This window comes from Microtus ochrogaster, linkage group LG9, assembly GCF_000317375.1.
Source record: "Microtus ochrogaster isolate Prairie Vole_2 linkage group LG9, MicOch1.0, whole genome shotgun sequence".
Classification (NCBI taxonomy): Eukaryota; Metazoa; Chordata; class Mammalia; order Rodentia; family Cricetidae; genus Microtus; species Microtus ochrogaster.
In genome coordinates, this window is record NC_022034.1 from 444,654 (window position 1) to 460,699 (window position 16,046).

The following is a 16,046-nucleotide window of genomic DNA, read 5'->3' on the forward strand; positions in this document are numbered from 1 at the left end:
AGGGGCTGGAGATTGAAACACACAAAGACTCACAAAGACATAGAGATAGAGATGAGTCATCCTTGAAGCCAGAATCCCTCAGGAATGCCCCCTTTATTGTTTCCAGGGGCCGCTTATATAGAGATAGCCACGCCCCAGCCAAACACACCAGAAACCACTCTCCTGCCATGAGGAACTCCTGAGAGTCTAGCGCTCAGAGCAGCTGTAGGCACTCAACTCAGGGGAAAACAAGTTGTTTACAAGAAATTCAGGATCTGGGGGCTCACTGCTCCCACATAATTTTTATTTATCTTCTAATAATTTTTCTCATTCTCAGGAATAATCTTCATACTCTTACAAACCAATGATGTGGCTGTCAGAAAGAAACAATAGCGGGGCCATATTCATCCTCTTGGGCTTCTCAGATTACCCGGAACTGAAAATCCCACTCTTCTTAGTATTTCTCGCCATCTACAGCATCACTGTAGTAGCCAACATCGGCATGATCCTCATCATCAGAATTAACCCCAAACTGCACACCCCCATGTACTTCTTCCTCAGCCACCTCTCCTTTGTGGATTTCTGCTACTCCTCCATCATTGCTCCCAAGATGCTGGTGAACCTTGTTGCAAAAGACAAAATCATTTCATTTATAGAGTGTATAGTGCAATACTTTATATTTTGTGTCTTTGTGGTAACGGAAGCCTTCTTATTGGTGGTTATGGCTTATGACCGGTTTGTGGCTATCTGCAACCCTCTGCTCTACACAGTAGTTATGTCTCAGAAACTCTGTATTACATTGGTGATGGGATCATATGCATGGGGCTTTACATGTTCCTTGACACTGACATGTTCCATTGTTCAGTTATCTTTTTATGGTGTCAATAGAATCGATCACTTCTTCTGTGAATTCTCTTCACTGCTAGCCCTTTCTTCCTCTGATATTCACATCAGTCAATTACTGCTGTTCATTTTTGCCACTTTCAATGCTGTGAGCACACTTCTCATCATCCTTTTGTCTTACCTGTTTATTGTTGTTACTGTCCTCAAGATGCCTTCCGCCAGTGGGCGTCGTAAAGCTTTCTCCACCTGTGCATCTCACCTGACAGCCATCACCATCTTCCATGGTACTATTTTATTCCTTTTTTGTGTGCCTAACTCTAAGAACTCAAGACTCACAGTTAAAGTTGGCTCTCTGTTTTATACAGTGGTGATCCCCATGCTGAACCCCTTGATCTACAGTCTTAGAAATAAAGACGTCCAAGACACAGTCACCAAAATAATGACAATGTTACCACGTCTTAAGAATGATAGACACAATTAAAAATTTCAGACATTTACAGTCAAATAATTTCTCATTGGACATCACATGATTGTGGTCTTTGGTTAGTATTTAAACTGTCATCTTCTGTGGTCTTAAACATACTTTTAAAGTTAGTTGAGTTAATATTATGCATGGCTAAATTAATGGGGTTAATTTGGAAAAATAAAACATGATTATAGCTTCTGAAAAAAATAGTGATTTATTTTTACACTTCATCCTAAAATGGATCATCTTAAATAGTTCAAAATACAAATATTCAGATTATATGATGATATGTTTTTCTTCTAAAGATACTTGTATATCCAGAAAATATTATTCTATCTTCTATTATTGTCAGATATTTAGGACACAGGAACATCTTAGAAAACAGAATGTTTTCATTCTCACATAAAATTGACTTCATTGTGAATATGAGAAATTGTACTTACTTTAAACAATGCAAACATCTAATACTATGGAATGGATGAATGTGACTATTTATCAAACATGATACAGAAAATAATAACCTTGTAGAGATTTTTAAAGAGGAAAATGTGGTAATTGATTAAAAATTATAGGAGGATGCTTTCAAAAATACGTAAAATTAAAAAAAATATCTTATAAAACAGAATATACACCTTATGTATATTACTTTCATTGAAGAATAGATTTTACTAAGGATAAAATAGAAGTATAAAATCAAGCATATATGAATATTGTTATCATATCAATAATCAATAAAGTTTTTGAGAGCTAGTGTTGATTTATTGATATATAATAATATGTATGTGCAATAATTGTTATTTAAATAACTGATTATAGAAATATGACATCCCATATCAGGGCTTTTGTTGTACTAAACACTTTTTATTTTCTACTGATATTGTTAGAAGATGCAAGAAACAGAAATCCAAAAATGTGTCTCCAGGATTGCACAAGCAGTAACAATTAATTGCTTTGGAGAAGGGATTCTCTGACTGACAAAATTTTCTTCAATTTATGTAGAAATCAAATGCCTATATTACCATCTTCCGTGGTACCATTTTATTCTTTTTTTGTTTGTGTGCCAAACCCTAAAAACTCCAGGATTACAATCAAAATGGGTTCTGTAGCTTACACATTGGTGATCCCCATGATGAATACCCACATGCCCCTATTCAACCATGGTCCTCTTAGTAATGTCAATAAATTCACTAAACTTTAGTTGAGTAGTTTTATTTTGTCAGTCCTTAGTGCTCTCTCTTAGATAAATACATGTATACTCACCTTTTCCAGAATCTGAAACAATGTGGGCTTATTTTTTAGCATACTTGTGTTAAAGATGATCATATTTTATACAAAAACAATATTTCAAGGTGTCTTTCTGCTTTATAATAATCTTTACAGTGTCATTTTCTTACGGATATATGTAACTTTCTATGTTTTTATTTGCTTTGAGACTATCTGGGCAATCATAACATGTTTGAGGGTAGCCTTCTCTACATTACAAGTTTATAGTAAGAATAGGATACTTCTCAAATAATGTCTTCACTCTCTCTACATCCAGATAAATAATCCAGCAAGTCAAAACAGTAGTAGAAAAAATAAAGAGAAATAATCTAATCAGAATAGAAAACATTTTTTAAGAAAAGAAGCAATAGAAAACCCCGCTCAGTAGTATTCTTAAGTGCCATAGATTCAACTCACTTATTTAAAACTTGAAAATAGATTCTTCTCTCATAAAATACATTACAATAACAGTTTACCCTCGCTCAACTTCTCTCACTTCCCCCACCACATCTAGGCAAATGCCCAACTTGATCCTACATTAGACATATTTGAACATACATGCTTATTGCTGCACTGCTCTCAACAAAAACAGAAGTAGGGGTAGATGTCAGCCAACTGGTGACTACATCCATGATATATGGCACAAAAAATAAGATGAAATATCATTCTTCATAAAGAGTGTAATTATGTTCTTTGTAGTAAGAAGAATAAAACTGACTGATGTTAATAAAATAAATCAATCATAAATAAAACTTTGGATTTTTCTTTTTTGTATGCAAGTTCAGAATTTCAGTATTTATATTTGGACATATAAATTGACTTTAATTTCATGAAACTACAAAACAGCAATAAGATAAGACAAAGTAGTATTAATCAGGTAGGGTTAGCTACAAATGAGGTAATGGAATACATACTACATAAAAGTGAAAGACAGGCATTGCTGCGAAGAAAGGAACAAGTGTGTGTGTGTATAATAGGACACAAAAGGTTAAAGGAAAGAAATAGAGAAAATATATTTATAAAAATATAACAAAACCAACTACTTTGTATGCTCATCAATAGACATTAAATAAAATATAAAAATAGTCTATGAAATTGATATAGATAAGACACAGTAAGGACATGAGAAGAAATTTAGTGTAGAATATTAGAGTAAATTCAAGAGTGAAAAAGGATCAACTAAATTTTCAAGAACTATAAATAGAGGAATACACAACAGAATATAGTTAAGAAGGTATCAAAACGGGTTTAAGACTTTTGCCCAATTTATGTATTAACAAACGTAAGAGATTAGTAACGGAGAAACCATAAAGAAGTGGAAAGAACAGGTCTAAAATTTTTAATCTCCGTTACTAAATAAATCCATCGCTACACTAAAAAATAAAACTATCAGAAAGAAAACCCATAGCAAAAATACAATAAAGAGGTGGATTTATATGATGCATTTGAGTACTGATTGCTGCCCTCTCTGAAGAGTGGATGGGGGTGAGGTGGGGAAAGGTGGAGGAAATGGGAGGAGGGGAGGGAATGGGAATTGAATTGGTATGGAAAATGAGAAAAGTTGTGGTTTTATTTTATTTTTATTGATATTTATTGAGTGCTACATTTTTCTCTGCTCCCCTCCCTGCCTCTGCCCTCCCCCTTCAACCATTCCCCAAGGTCTTCTTACTCCCAATTTACTCAGGAGAATTTGTCTTTTTCTATTTTCTACTTCCCACGTTGATTAGATCTATTTAAGTTTCTGTTAGAGTCCGCATTGTTGCCTAATACTCAGACACAGAAAGACAATTATCACATGTACTCACTCACAGAGAGTTTTTAAACATAAAGCAAAGAAATCCAGCCTATAAACCACAATCCCAGAGAAAAGTTTTTTTTAAGAAATAAATTGTTAAAAATGTACAAACCACTTGAAGCATTTTGACTAAGTCAGTAAAAATTAGTTTAAAATATGATTGTGTATTTTTCTCCAAAAAAAGAGATACCAAGTACTTTTAAAAGAATATGCAATCCACAATCCCAAAGAACTTAGACAAAAATGAGGGCACTAAGAGAAACTTACATAGTTCTAATCTACATGGGAAGTAGAAAAAGACAATATTTTCTGAGTAAATTGGGTACATGGGGACCTTGGGGGAGGGTTGAAGAGGGGAGGGGAGAGGCAAGGAGTAGAGTAGAGAAAAATGTAGAGAGCCTTAAAAATCAATAAAAAAGAATAAATCAAGTCCTATAATATTCTTTATATCTTTAGATATAATGTCATAAGGATTCCAAAACCCTCTTATGTGAGGCATCTGCTAGGATGCTGTATATCATAACTCTCAGGGCTACCCTACACACATCCCCTTTCCATTTTGCTACTGTGGAACTCTGTCCTTCAAGAAGCACACTATAGTGTGACATTATCTGTAATGTTAACTAAAAACAAATGGGAGGGAACAATATTTCCATCAACTATGTTATATCATATTTCAATATATTACTTCACAATCAAAAATATACATAAAGTAAAATTATATTATATAAAATGAATGTACCAAAGAGAAAGAAGAAAGACACAGGTTTGAATTGTCTTGAAGAAAAAAAAAAAGCAAGGTTAATGGGAAACCCTCAAGTAATTCTCATGCTTTAGGCTTTGAGCATTTACTTTTGATTTTTCATTCAAGTGGTTTAAACAGATGACAATAGACAAAGAAAATTTTGTGTGCATAAAAAAATAAGAGAAAAGATAAATCACAAATATACAGAATATAAAAGGACACTGAAAATTTTCTTATGGAAGAAATTTTCATATTAGTTTGAGGAAATTATATATAGACTATGGAGAATTGAAAATTATTTTATTCTCATTACACTCATAAAATTTTGGGATATTTTGGTGAATCTATATGCACATAGACTACTTTGAACATGCATTTTTGAAGTCACTGATGTGGGACTGTCATATATCAATCTATTGATTTCATTGGTTAAGCAATAAAGAAACCGCTTGGCCCTGATAGGTTAAAACATAGGTGGGAGGAGTAAACAGAATAGAATGCTGGGAGGAAGAGGAAGTTAGCTCAGACTTGATAGCTCTGCTCTCTGGAGCAGAGACGCCATGCTCTCCTCTCCCGGGCACACGCGATGAAGCTCCTACCCAGGATGGACGTAGGCTAGAATCTCCCTGGTAAGTCACCTCATGGGCTACACTGGAAATGGGCTAGTCCAGGTGCGAGAGTTAGCCGAGAAGAGGCTAGATATAATGGGCCAAGCAGTGTTTAAAAGAATACAATTTGTGTGTTGTTTTTTCGGGGCATAAGCTAGCCAGGCGGCCGGGGTGCCGGGGACGCAGCCCTGCCGCTCATATTACTACAAGTCACTAATGTATATTTAGGAGAAGACCAAATGTAAATAGAGAGAGGTATCAGTGTTGTGGACTCCATGAAAGCACGTGAAGTCTGCTCTCCCAGTATCACTTCAGCAGCTGTGCTAAAAACCAAAAAGACTAATACAGATGACCAAGTATAGCTCAACAAAAAATTCAAATAATAATAAAAAAAACAGAGTTCTAACAAAGATCACTTTTTTTTTTTTTTAGTTAAGGGTAGGCTTCATCTGCTTACGTTTTGGTCACCTATCTCTAAAGGAGACATTGAAATGTTGAACTCATTCAGTTTTATGAACTTGGATTATGACAATAGTTTATATAAGTTTATTATGTAAAAAGGACTCAGCAGTATTCATCACATCTCTCTGCTCTTTGGGGAAACTCTGTGGTGACTTGTCACCCTTTATTATATGTGTAGTGGACTGGTCAAACATGGCAAACATGTCTTATGTCACCTATTCATGTATTACACAGAGGTAATGCTCAGGAGTAGCCTTCATTGTTTATCAAGAAACTTGGTGCATGCCTTTAATCTCAGCACTTAGGAGGAAAAGGCAGGAATATCTCTACACATTTGCAGCCAGTCTGGTCTACCTGGCTACAGGACAGGCTTCAAAAGCTACAGAGAAACCCTGTCTCTAAACCACTGCCCCCCCCCAAAAAAAAGAAAGAAACTTGAATTAAATTATGCTAACTTATGATACACTGGTCCACACTGATTAATTTCCCCATTTTATATCTTATTATAGTAATAATTGAATCTCAAGAGGGACTGATTTCCTTGCTGTCACAATGATATTCCACAGAGATTGGTGCTTGTTTTCAGAAGCTTAAAATCATAGGCCTTGGAAATACACACATATAAAAAGTGTAGCATTTTCTGTAGTAGCAGAATATCACCAGGAGCAGAAGGTGGCATGTAAAGTATGCTTGACAGGTTGGTTGGCTGAATCTATATAAATACAATATTCTGTGGTGGAATACACTAAAATAATAGTGTATGAGATTTAAAAGGTTAATTAACTTCTTCACTGTATAATTTTACCATTATAACATATAAAAATGGTTTTTCTGTTTTATTTTTGTTTTGTTTTGTTGTTGTTGTTTTGTCTGAGACAGAGATTCTTTGTGTAACAGTCCCGGTTTTCAAGGAACTCCCTTTATGTACCAGGCTGGTCTGAAACTTGCAGAGTTTTGATGGTCTCTGCCTCCAAAGTACTGTAGTTAAAGGAGGACTACAAAACTCTAAACTTTTTGATACATTGAGTTTTATACCTTGATTCTAGAGCATGCATTAGTACATACCATGCTATGAAAATGCAAGTAGGAGGATATACTCCATCCTTGGTAAGAGATAAAACCACAGAAATGCTGTTTGCTCTGCTGAAAGACGTAGGACAGCTGCTGGTTTGAGAGGGAAACAATGTAAAAATGTATGAACGTGGCTTCTTGTTTCTTTGTCATTTAATTTATTTCTCACTCATGGGAACCTCACCCATTCCATATGAAAGATGCTGTGTAGTGCTTTTCTCCCAGTCAATCAAACACTGGGAGTAGCAGTGAATAACCCTCAGCACGGTTCATGCAGGAGCAGAGACATAAGAACCATGTCTGAAGTAGAAGAGATGATTTATTTCAGTTTTAGGAAAGATGTTTGATATGTCACTCTTATGCATTTTTTCCAGCTCTAGGCAGAGGGACAGTTTTGTCTAGATCATACTTTGTGTAATGTATCTAGTGAAATCTAAAGTAAATGGGGAAATCAGTAGCCTTTTCCATTAGGCGTTACCAGACTCGCTTCCTGCTGTGACAGCAGAAACTGTCCTTGGGCACTGATAGATATCCTTTTGTGTCACATTCCTTAAAAGTAAAGAAGCAGTGCTTTTAGGAAATCAGAAAGATATTTTTTCATCATTAGCCCTTTTAATGGTAAAGCATTTTTAAAATTATGTTTCCTTGAGGAATGAATCCCCGTCAAAGCAGAACAATGGCATGTGTTCAAAATTAGACATGTTAATGAATATATCTTCATGTTTTATAAATCAGATGATAAATTGAGAAAAGCTTGTTTCTGGTGTTCTCTATATTCTTTCCTCCACAAATGTCTTATTGGTACCTCAAGGATGTTTCTATGAGGATCAGGGCAAGTGCACATGAAGGGACTTTCTACATATTTGAACTTCAAGTTCTTAAATAATCCCAACTTCCTACACAGCTATAGCCTGCAAGTTTTCTTTAGAATCTGATCATGTTATAAATTCTTTACTGAATCATAATATGAATAAAATTATTTATGTTCAAAGGCAAAACCAAAACATACAGTTTAGGTGTACAGTGTTTGTTCTATATCCACTAAGTTTTTAACTTTTTTCCATTCTCTCCTACTCTGTGCAATTTAATTAAACTAGTTTATCAAATTAAGTGATATGTTTTTTCATATCTAACAAATTTTTCTAATCACCCTCAATTTTCATCTTGATTTATAAATTATAATAGCTCAAATAACTTACATTGATCAGCTACCAATTGTCTTACGGACATGCTCTACATCTTTAATTAGTTTTCTCAAAATATTTGATGCAACATATTTGTTTTTAAAAGGTATTTAATTAAAAAGCTGAAGAGTCATGAATATAAAAAGGAAGTTGGCACACAAGAATATTTATTCCACGAACTACGGCTTGAAATAAATCCTAAAATTAACCAACTCAGAGTAATTAGTTCACAATGACAACTGATAACTTAGAAACTAAGCCTGTTCTTTTATTTTAAAACAGCTTAGGAAAGCCAATAACTCATGACATCAGTTATTTAAATTTTTCTGGAGATAGTGGAGGCTAGCTCCAAACGTAGACCTAATTTCCCAGGGTCCTTGTGTCTAAAAGATTGGCTGATGAGAATTCTGGGTGAATGGGAGCTGAATTTTAGAGAAAAACGGGTGAACTAACAAGTAATAATTAATATTTCTTTTTAATTTAATGTCATAATTACAATTTCAAAAAAGTTAATAAGATAATCAAGTATTATGCACAGATTCTAATTTTGCTTTGATTGCTGAATTAAACTCTTGACTTTAAGGACTTCTATTATCAAGGCCTTAGTCAAGGCTAAATACAGATAAACATTTTCTTATATCTTTACAGATATTTACTTCAACCCCACATCCAGAATCTGTTTCTAGGAGAGAGGTTAAACTACATTTTAAAGCACACATAAAGAATAATATAGTTCTTTTCTCCAACAACTTTTAAATGTAACACATGGTTGAGGGAAACTGCACCTCTGTGGCACAATTCATTCTCCAGGGATTTTCAGATGTCCCTGAGTTGAGTGCTGTCCTCTCTCTGGTGTTTCTTCTCATTTATGGTGTCACTGTCTTGGCCAACCTGGGCATGACTGCTTTGATTCAGGTCAGCTCTCAACTGTGCACCCCAATGTACTTCTTCCTCAGCCATCTGTCCTTTGTGGATTTCTGTTACTCCTCCATCATTGTGCCTAAAATGCTGGCTAACATCTTCAATAAGGACAAAGCCATATCGTTCCAAGCATGTATGGTCCAGTTCTATCTGTTTTGCACGTGTGTAGTCACGGAAGTCTTCTTGCTGGCTGTGATGGCCTATGACCGCTTTGTAGCCATTTGTAATCCACTACTCTACATGGTCATCATGTCCCCAAAGCTCCGCATGGTACTGGTGTCTGGCTGCTACCTCTGTGCATCAGTGTGTTCTCTGATTCACTTGTGCTTAGCCCTTGAGATCCCGGCATTTAGTTCAAATGTCATCGACCACTTCTTCTGTGATCTGCCTCCTCTCTTAAGTCTGGCTTGCTCTGATGTCACTGTTAATAAGGTGCTGCTGTTTGTTGTAGCCACCTTCAATGAGAGCTTTAGTATTGTGATTATCTTCACCTCCTACTTGTTTATTCTCATCACCATCCTGAGAATGAGCTCTGCAGAGGGGAGGCGCAAAGCCTTCTCTACCTGTGCCTCCCATCTCACAGCCATCACCATCTTCCATGGAACAATTCTTTCTATCTATTGTCCATCCACTTCAGAAAACAGTGGGGATGCCAATAAAGTTGCCACAGTGTTCTACACTGTAGTGATTCCTATGCTGAATCCCTTGATCTACAGCCTGCGAAACAAGGACGTGAAAGGTGCTCTCAGAAAAGTTGTAAACTCTAAGATATATTCCTAATGAACATTGTATTGTCAGTGTGCAGAATTCTCTCGTAGATATTGGCAGAGAGATTAATAGATGAAACAAGGTTTTTCTACAAACTGCATATACAAGGCATTTTATTTTTATTTTTATTTTGGTTTTTCGAGACAGGGTTTCTCTGTGGCTTTGGAGCCTGTCCTGGAACTAACTCTGTAGACCAGGCTGGTCTCGAACTCACAGAGATCTGCCTGCCCCTGCCTCCCGAGTGCTGGGATTAAAGGCCTGCGCCACCACCGCCCGGCCCTACAAGGCATTTTAGAGTGACTTTTTGTTTTGTGGTTTTCTTTTTCCATTTTGTGACTCTTAAATTACAGGCAAACATTTAAAAATACCACAATTGCTTTTAGACTATTGGAAAATTTGCAGCTAATGGAAAATATGCAGTTTTATAAAGAAAAAATTTTTGTAATATTGAATAATGCAAATAATTTTTTCAATTTTATTGATGTTTGTGACTCTGTATGTGATCTGTGATCTGTGCATATGAGCGTCGTGTCCACAGTGAACAAAATAATCTTAGTCTTCTGAGACACATGATGTGTGTCCTCATTATGGTTCTTAGGACATCTAAAAGATAAGAAAGGCATTGTAACTGCTGAGTCAGCTCAACAGTCTGTTTACAGGGCATAAAACATGCATAAGAAACCTTGAATTCCTAGAAAATAAATGCTTCCAGCTCACTTTCATTATGTCTATTAAATAATGTCATCGTAGAGAAGTTTAGTAGAATGTCTCTTGTTTTATATCTGATTCTGTGCTCATGGTAACACTACTGCTGGTGAAATAATTGAAGTCACCTCAGTTCTTACTCTATTCTTATATACACATATAGCTTCCATTTCATTAAAGTTGTTCTTTGTTGATTGCATACACAGAAACATCACACACACACACACAGACACAAAGACACACACACACACACACACACACACACACACACACCACACATATTGCTTTCTCATCACTGTCAACCCATTTGCTGCAAACTCTTTGGCCCTTATACTCCCTTCTTGCTACATATCTCTTTCCCATGTCTGTGATTTTTATCTTGTCCTTTGTGACTCACAAAGTTCAGTCAGAGCCATCAATGTGATCATGGGTTTGAGACTATCCACTGGAGCATGATACTTCATTGGTGGCTTTGAACTTGAAGACAGTATCTTTATCCAGATATTGTCTATCTATAGTCATGCATAATCAATATATGGCCCATAGTTCAACTCACACCTCCCGTAATGATGCAATGTCTTTCATTTCCCAAATTTTCATGTTTCTCAGCCACATTAATTTTCAGTTCTGTCTATACCGTTAACAGTTTTGTATTCTGCCTTAGCATTTATTCCAATTTGTAAAGTACCTTCAGTTGTGGATAGAAGACTTTCTCCTTGTATCTATGATGTTATTAAAGCAATGGACTGGAGTTTAGGGAAACCAGGTTGGTGTCTTCATTTTGATTTTTTTTACCATTAAATTCATTTTCATTCATTTACTTCTGAAGGTTTGTACACCTAAATAAATGCTTCTAAACATATATGACAGAAAACATACACTGTTTATCTTTTTGAAATTGACTTAATATTCTTAATATGATTACATGGATTTCCTACAAATGAACTATTACATGAATTCCACTGCATATAGATTGTCATTTTTATCCCTTCCTCAGTTCCTGGACACCTATGCTACTTCCATGTTTATTCTATTGTGAATAGTGCAATAATAAATGCTGTTTTTAAAACTGTTGTTAAATTATTTTTTCTTGATGTTGTGGAAAACCCGCGGGGAATGCTCTTGGTAGAACTTTCCAACCACTACTTCAGCCCAATGAATTGAAAATATCCTCAGCAAACAAAATGAAATTCAGTCAACGTCTTAGTGGTTTCAAGTGTAGAATGCAAGAAAGATATTTACCTGTTTGCACCCCAACAAGAGTGTATTGTTCTCCTTATGTCTTGGCATACAGCATAAAGTTTTTCTCTAACATTGCTCTAAGTTTATCCTTTGTTGGTTTACAGTCATAAAACATACATGATGAGACGCTTAAGTAATAAATGATACAGAGAAAGAAAGTCTACACAGGAAAATTATATGATAAAGCTTCTGCTTTCTCTCGAATACCATTAATTAATATACCTCATCTTTTCTTTTTTTAAATTTATCTATTTATTAAGGATTTCTGCCTCCTCCCTGCCACCGCCTCCCATTTCCCCCCCTCCCCCAATCAAGTCCCTCTCCCTCATCAGCTCGAAGAGCAATCAGGGTTCCCTGACCTGTGGGAAGTCCAAGGACCACCCACCTCCATCCAGGTTTAGTAAGGTGAGCATCCAAACTGCCTAGGCTCCCCCAAAGCCAGTACGTGCAGTAGGATCAAAAACCCATTGCCATTGTTCTTGAGTTCTCAGTAGTCCTCATTGTCTGCTATGTTCACCAAGTCCCATACTTCTTCAGACCCAGGCCAGCTGGCCTTGGTGAATTCTTGATAGAACATCCCCATTGTCTCAGTGTGTGGGTGCACCCCTCGCGGTCCTGAGTTCCTTGCTCGTGCTCCCTCTCCTTCTGCTCCTGATTTGGACCTTGAGATTTCTGTCCGGTGCTGGAGAGATGGCTCAGTGGTTAAGAGCATTGCCTGCTCTTCCAAATGTTCTGAGTTCAATTCCCAGCAACCACATGGTGGCTCACAACCATCTGTAATGAGATCTGGTGCCCTCTTCTGGCCTGCAGACATACATACAGATAGACTATTGTATACATAAAAAATAATTATTTATGGGTGGTGGTGGCGCACGCCTTTAATCCCAGCACTCGGTAGGCAGAGGCAGGCGGATCTCTGTGAGTTCGAGACCAGCCTGATCTACAGAGCTAGTTCCAGGACAGGCTCCAAAGCCACAGAGAAACCCTGTCTCGAAAAACCAAAAAATGAAAAAATACCTCATCTTTTCAATGAGACTTCATGAGGCAAATTATCCTGCCTAGGTAACAAAATGCAAAGTATAATTTAGAACCTGGGAGAAGACAGAAGGGACGCATAAAAGACTCAACTGCAATGTTTCATATTAGATATGTTTATATTTATTTTTGTGGGTTAGCTTAAAATAATGTATTCAAAGCATATAATTGGCCAGAAAACTATGAAGAAACTTTTAGTACAATTCCATGTTATAAAATCACCTTATCCTGACTAATATGAGATGATAGTCTTATATCAACCAGATATTTAGGGAATTAAAGAAATTTTAAAAGAAGGAAATGCAACCTATTGACTTTCAATGATACTTTTGACTACTTGAAGTGAGGCTCCTGTGCAGACACTATGATACTCCTTTCATGGGTTGCTAATGGTTTTTAATGATTTAAAACTCAACCTATTAACTTTCAATGACACTTTTGACTACTTTAAGTGAGGCTTCTCTGCAAACACTATGATACTCCTTTCATGGGATGCTAATGGTTTTTAATGATTTAAAACTCATTCACCCTATTAATAAGATAATAAAATGACATAATTTGATAATGCCCTTCAATTTTATGTATGATATATGCTTTTAAAAGGCATTATATACATATTTCTGAATTTTTGAAACTTAAGAAATACAAAGATGCCAGTAATTATTGTTCCATTCAAGTTTTGTCTAAAATTTTCATGCTTTTTGTATTCACAATGCAAATTACTGCTACTGTTTCCTGTTCTCTTATAAATTTTAATTAGATATTTATGAGGTAATCATCAAATGAACATTTCCAATATAAATGCTAGCATTCACATAATTATTTATTGAGTTTAAAGTTTAAAACATTCCTGACAACAATGCTGATACTTTAAAAAAAATCCCTTGTTATCACCATCAGCATTTATACCTGGACATAATTCACCATATAACATCTTGGTAGATATTCCAAAGTCTCATTAAGATGTGTTTTTGGAATGCATTTGCGTTAAAAATTACTTTGCTTGACATGACGTTTTGCACATGGACATCTTGAAAGGTATTACATCCATTTAACAGTACAACATCGAGGCTTAAATTGACATTTTAAAGCCAGAACACCCAGGTAGAGCAGAAGATGTGCATGGTTGCATCTGATGACATACAGCTTTCCATCCACAAGTCATAACACAGTGTGACATCTTTTTGAGTTTATACCTTTGTCCATAGAGTCAAGCAGATGGAGATTCCAGAAGCCAAAATTTTGCCATTTCTAGCAAATTATTTTGATTTTCTCAATGATTTCTCACTGTTTTTCCTTTGTAAGTCTAGTTAGTACAGACACTACACTATATTTTGGTTGACTATGATGAAGTTTAAATGAAATAGTATTTATACAGATTTTAGAAGAATCTGAGTGTGTATTATTATTATCTACTTCTATTCAACAGCATGTGGTCCCAGCTGTGTGTTAAAATATTTCCTAACAATATGATAAAGGAGAACTTTATGAGAAATACTCATGCAATGTGAATTATAGTTCACACATGCACACACACACACACACACACACACACACACACACACACACACATTACATACTGAGCCCATTTAATTTAATGCAGCTTGTATGTTTCCAGGACTGATCACTTTGTATATTTTAAAATATGTGACAGATATTTTATTTTTGGTTTGATATATCCATAATAGTTACACATATTTGGGGGAATTATGATGTTTTGATTGCACACATACATTATTTAATTATCAAGTCAGAGCAATCCAGCTGTTCTGCATACAATTCAAGTTTGTTTTATAGTGAGAACACTGAGCTTTGATTCTTAGCCACAGCAGTGAGGCAGAAGTCAAAGAGTCACACTGCTCTCTGTAGCTGCCTAAGATACCTTTGCAGTGATCTTCTCTCAGATAATGCTGGGAGTATTTACTTCCCTGCAGAAAAGAATTGTCTAATGATCAGTATGAAGTAGAGTTGGAATTTATTTTTTGTTCAGACAATGAATAAACCACGCCTAACTGTGGGTGCGTTCAAGAGAGTGTCTCTGTCATGTGTCTTTATAAGAATTTCTGTGGCTTCTGAAATTACATTGCAAATCCTTTATATGGAAACATAGATTTGATAATCCTGCTAGTAATAATATCCATTGGATAGGCTTACTGTTTTAAGATAAATCTCTAGGTCCCTTGGGTTGTTATTAAAATTAAATATTTTCTTTCTATGTAAAACTTCAGTGTTTTGTTCATGAGATTTCCAGAAATTTCCAGGAAATTTTTATCTAGGAAACAAGTAAGGGGCTTATTAGTAGGATTAATAGACTTAGACACAAGAACAACTCATTAATATTTTAACACTTTATTTGAAAATATATCCAGTTAAGGAATGTTATTTAATCTTTATAATGGTAAAATTCAGTTCAAACGATATTTTCTTTTTACATACACTTTATCTTATTTTAACTTTATTGCCTTCTCTGTTCTACGGCTCCCTAAACCTGAGTGGTTCTACAGAGAATAATTTTTAGCCTTCCAGGACATACATCTTTAGTTCAGCTTTATTACCTCTGTTTTGGCACAGAAGTTAGTCTTTGCTTTACATAATGGATCCTTTTCCCTGGAGTTTAATTTACAGAATAAATGCTCTGCTTATGAGAAATGTTTAAAATCTCCCGTGCTAGTGAGAAATGTCTCAGGTTTGTTCAAAAACAGAAGGCTCTAGTTACCTGAATTTGGAAATGGATACATCTTATTGATATTTTCATTTTAAGATGTGTCTTCTTTTCTTGTGTTCTAATGCAAGTTGCACATGAGAATGCTTCAACTTTACAATCGGCAGGGGAAAGAAACTTGGTTTTTATGGAGAGACAGTTGATGACAAACGAGAATCGATTCTACTGATAGCAAACGTTTTGAGCACGAAAAGTTTCAGACTACAGAATGTGAGAAAGCCTTTTGCCTTTGCTCTC

The 16,046-nt window shown here is 35.6% G+C and overlaps 2 protein-coding genes across 2 annotated transcripts; both read left to right on the forward strand.

The window, feature by feature from the left end:
* Window positions 1-346: 346 nt before the first annotated feature.
* Window positions 347-1,303, forward strand: LOC101985925 (olfactory receptor 5D18-like). Its single transcript, XM_005363267.2, has one exon. It carries the CDS (start codon window positions 347-349, stop codon window positions 1,301-1,303), a length of 957 nt encoding a protein of 318 aa, XP_005363324.2.
* A 7,878-nt stretch (window positions 1,304-9,181) lies between these two features.
* Window positions 9,182-10,117, forward strand: LOC101986212 (olfactory receptor 5L1-like). Its single transcript, XM_005363268.1, has one exon. It carries the CDS (start codon window positions 9,182-9,184, stop codon window positions 10,115-10,117), a length of 936 nt encoding a protein of 311 aa, XP_005363325.1.
* Window positions 10,118-16,046: the final 5,929 nt, after the last annotated feature.

Bases quoted from the DNA above. Each gene is read 5' to 3' on its own strand.
- LOC101985925 (XM_005363267.2), top strand. From the start codon at position 347: ATGTGGCTGTCAGAAAGAAACAATAGCGGGGCCATATTCATCCTCTTG.
- LOC101986212 (XM_005363268.1), top strand. From the start codon at position 9,182: ATGGTTGAGGGAAACTGCACCTCTGTGGCACAATTCATTCTCCAGGGA.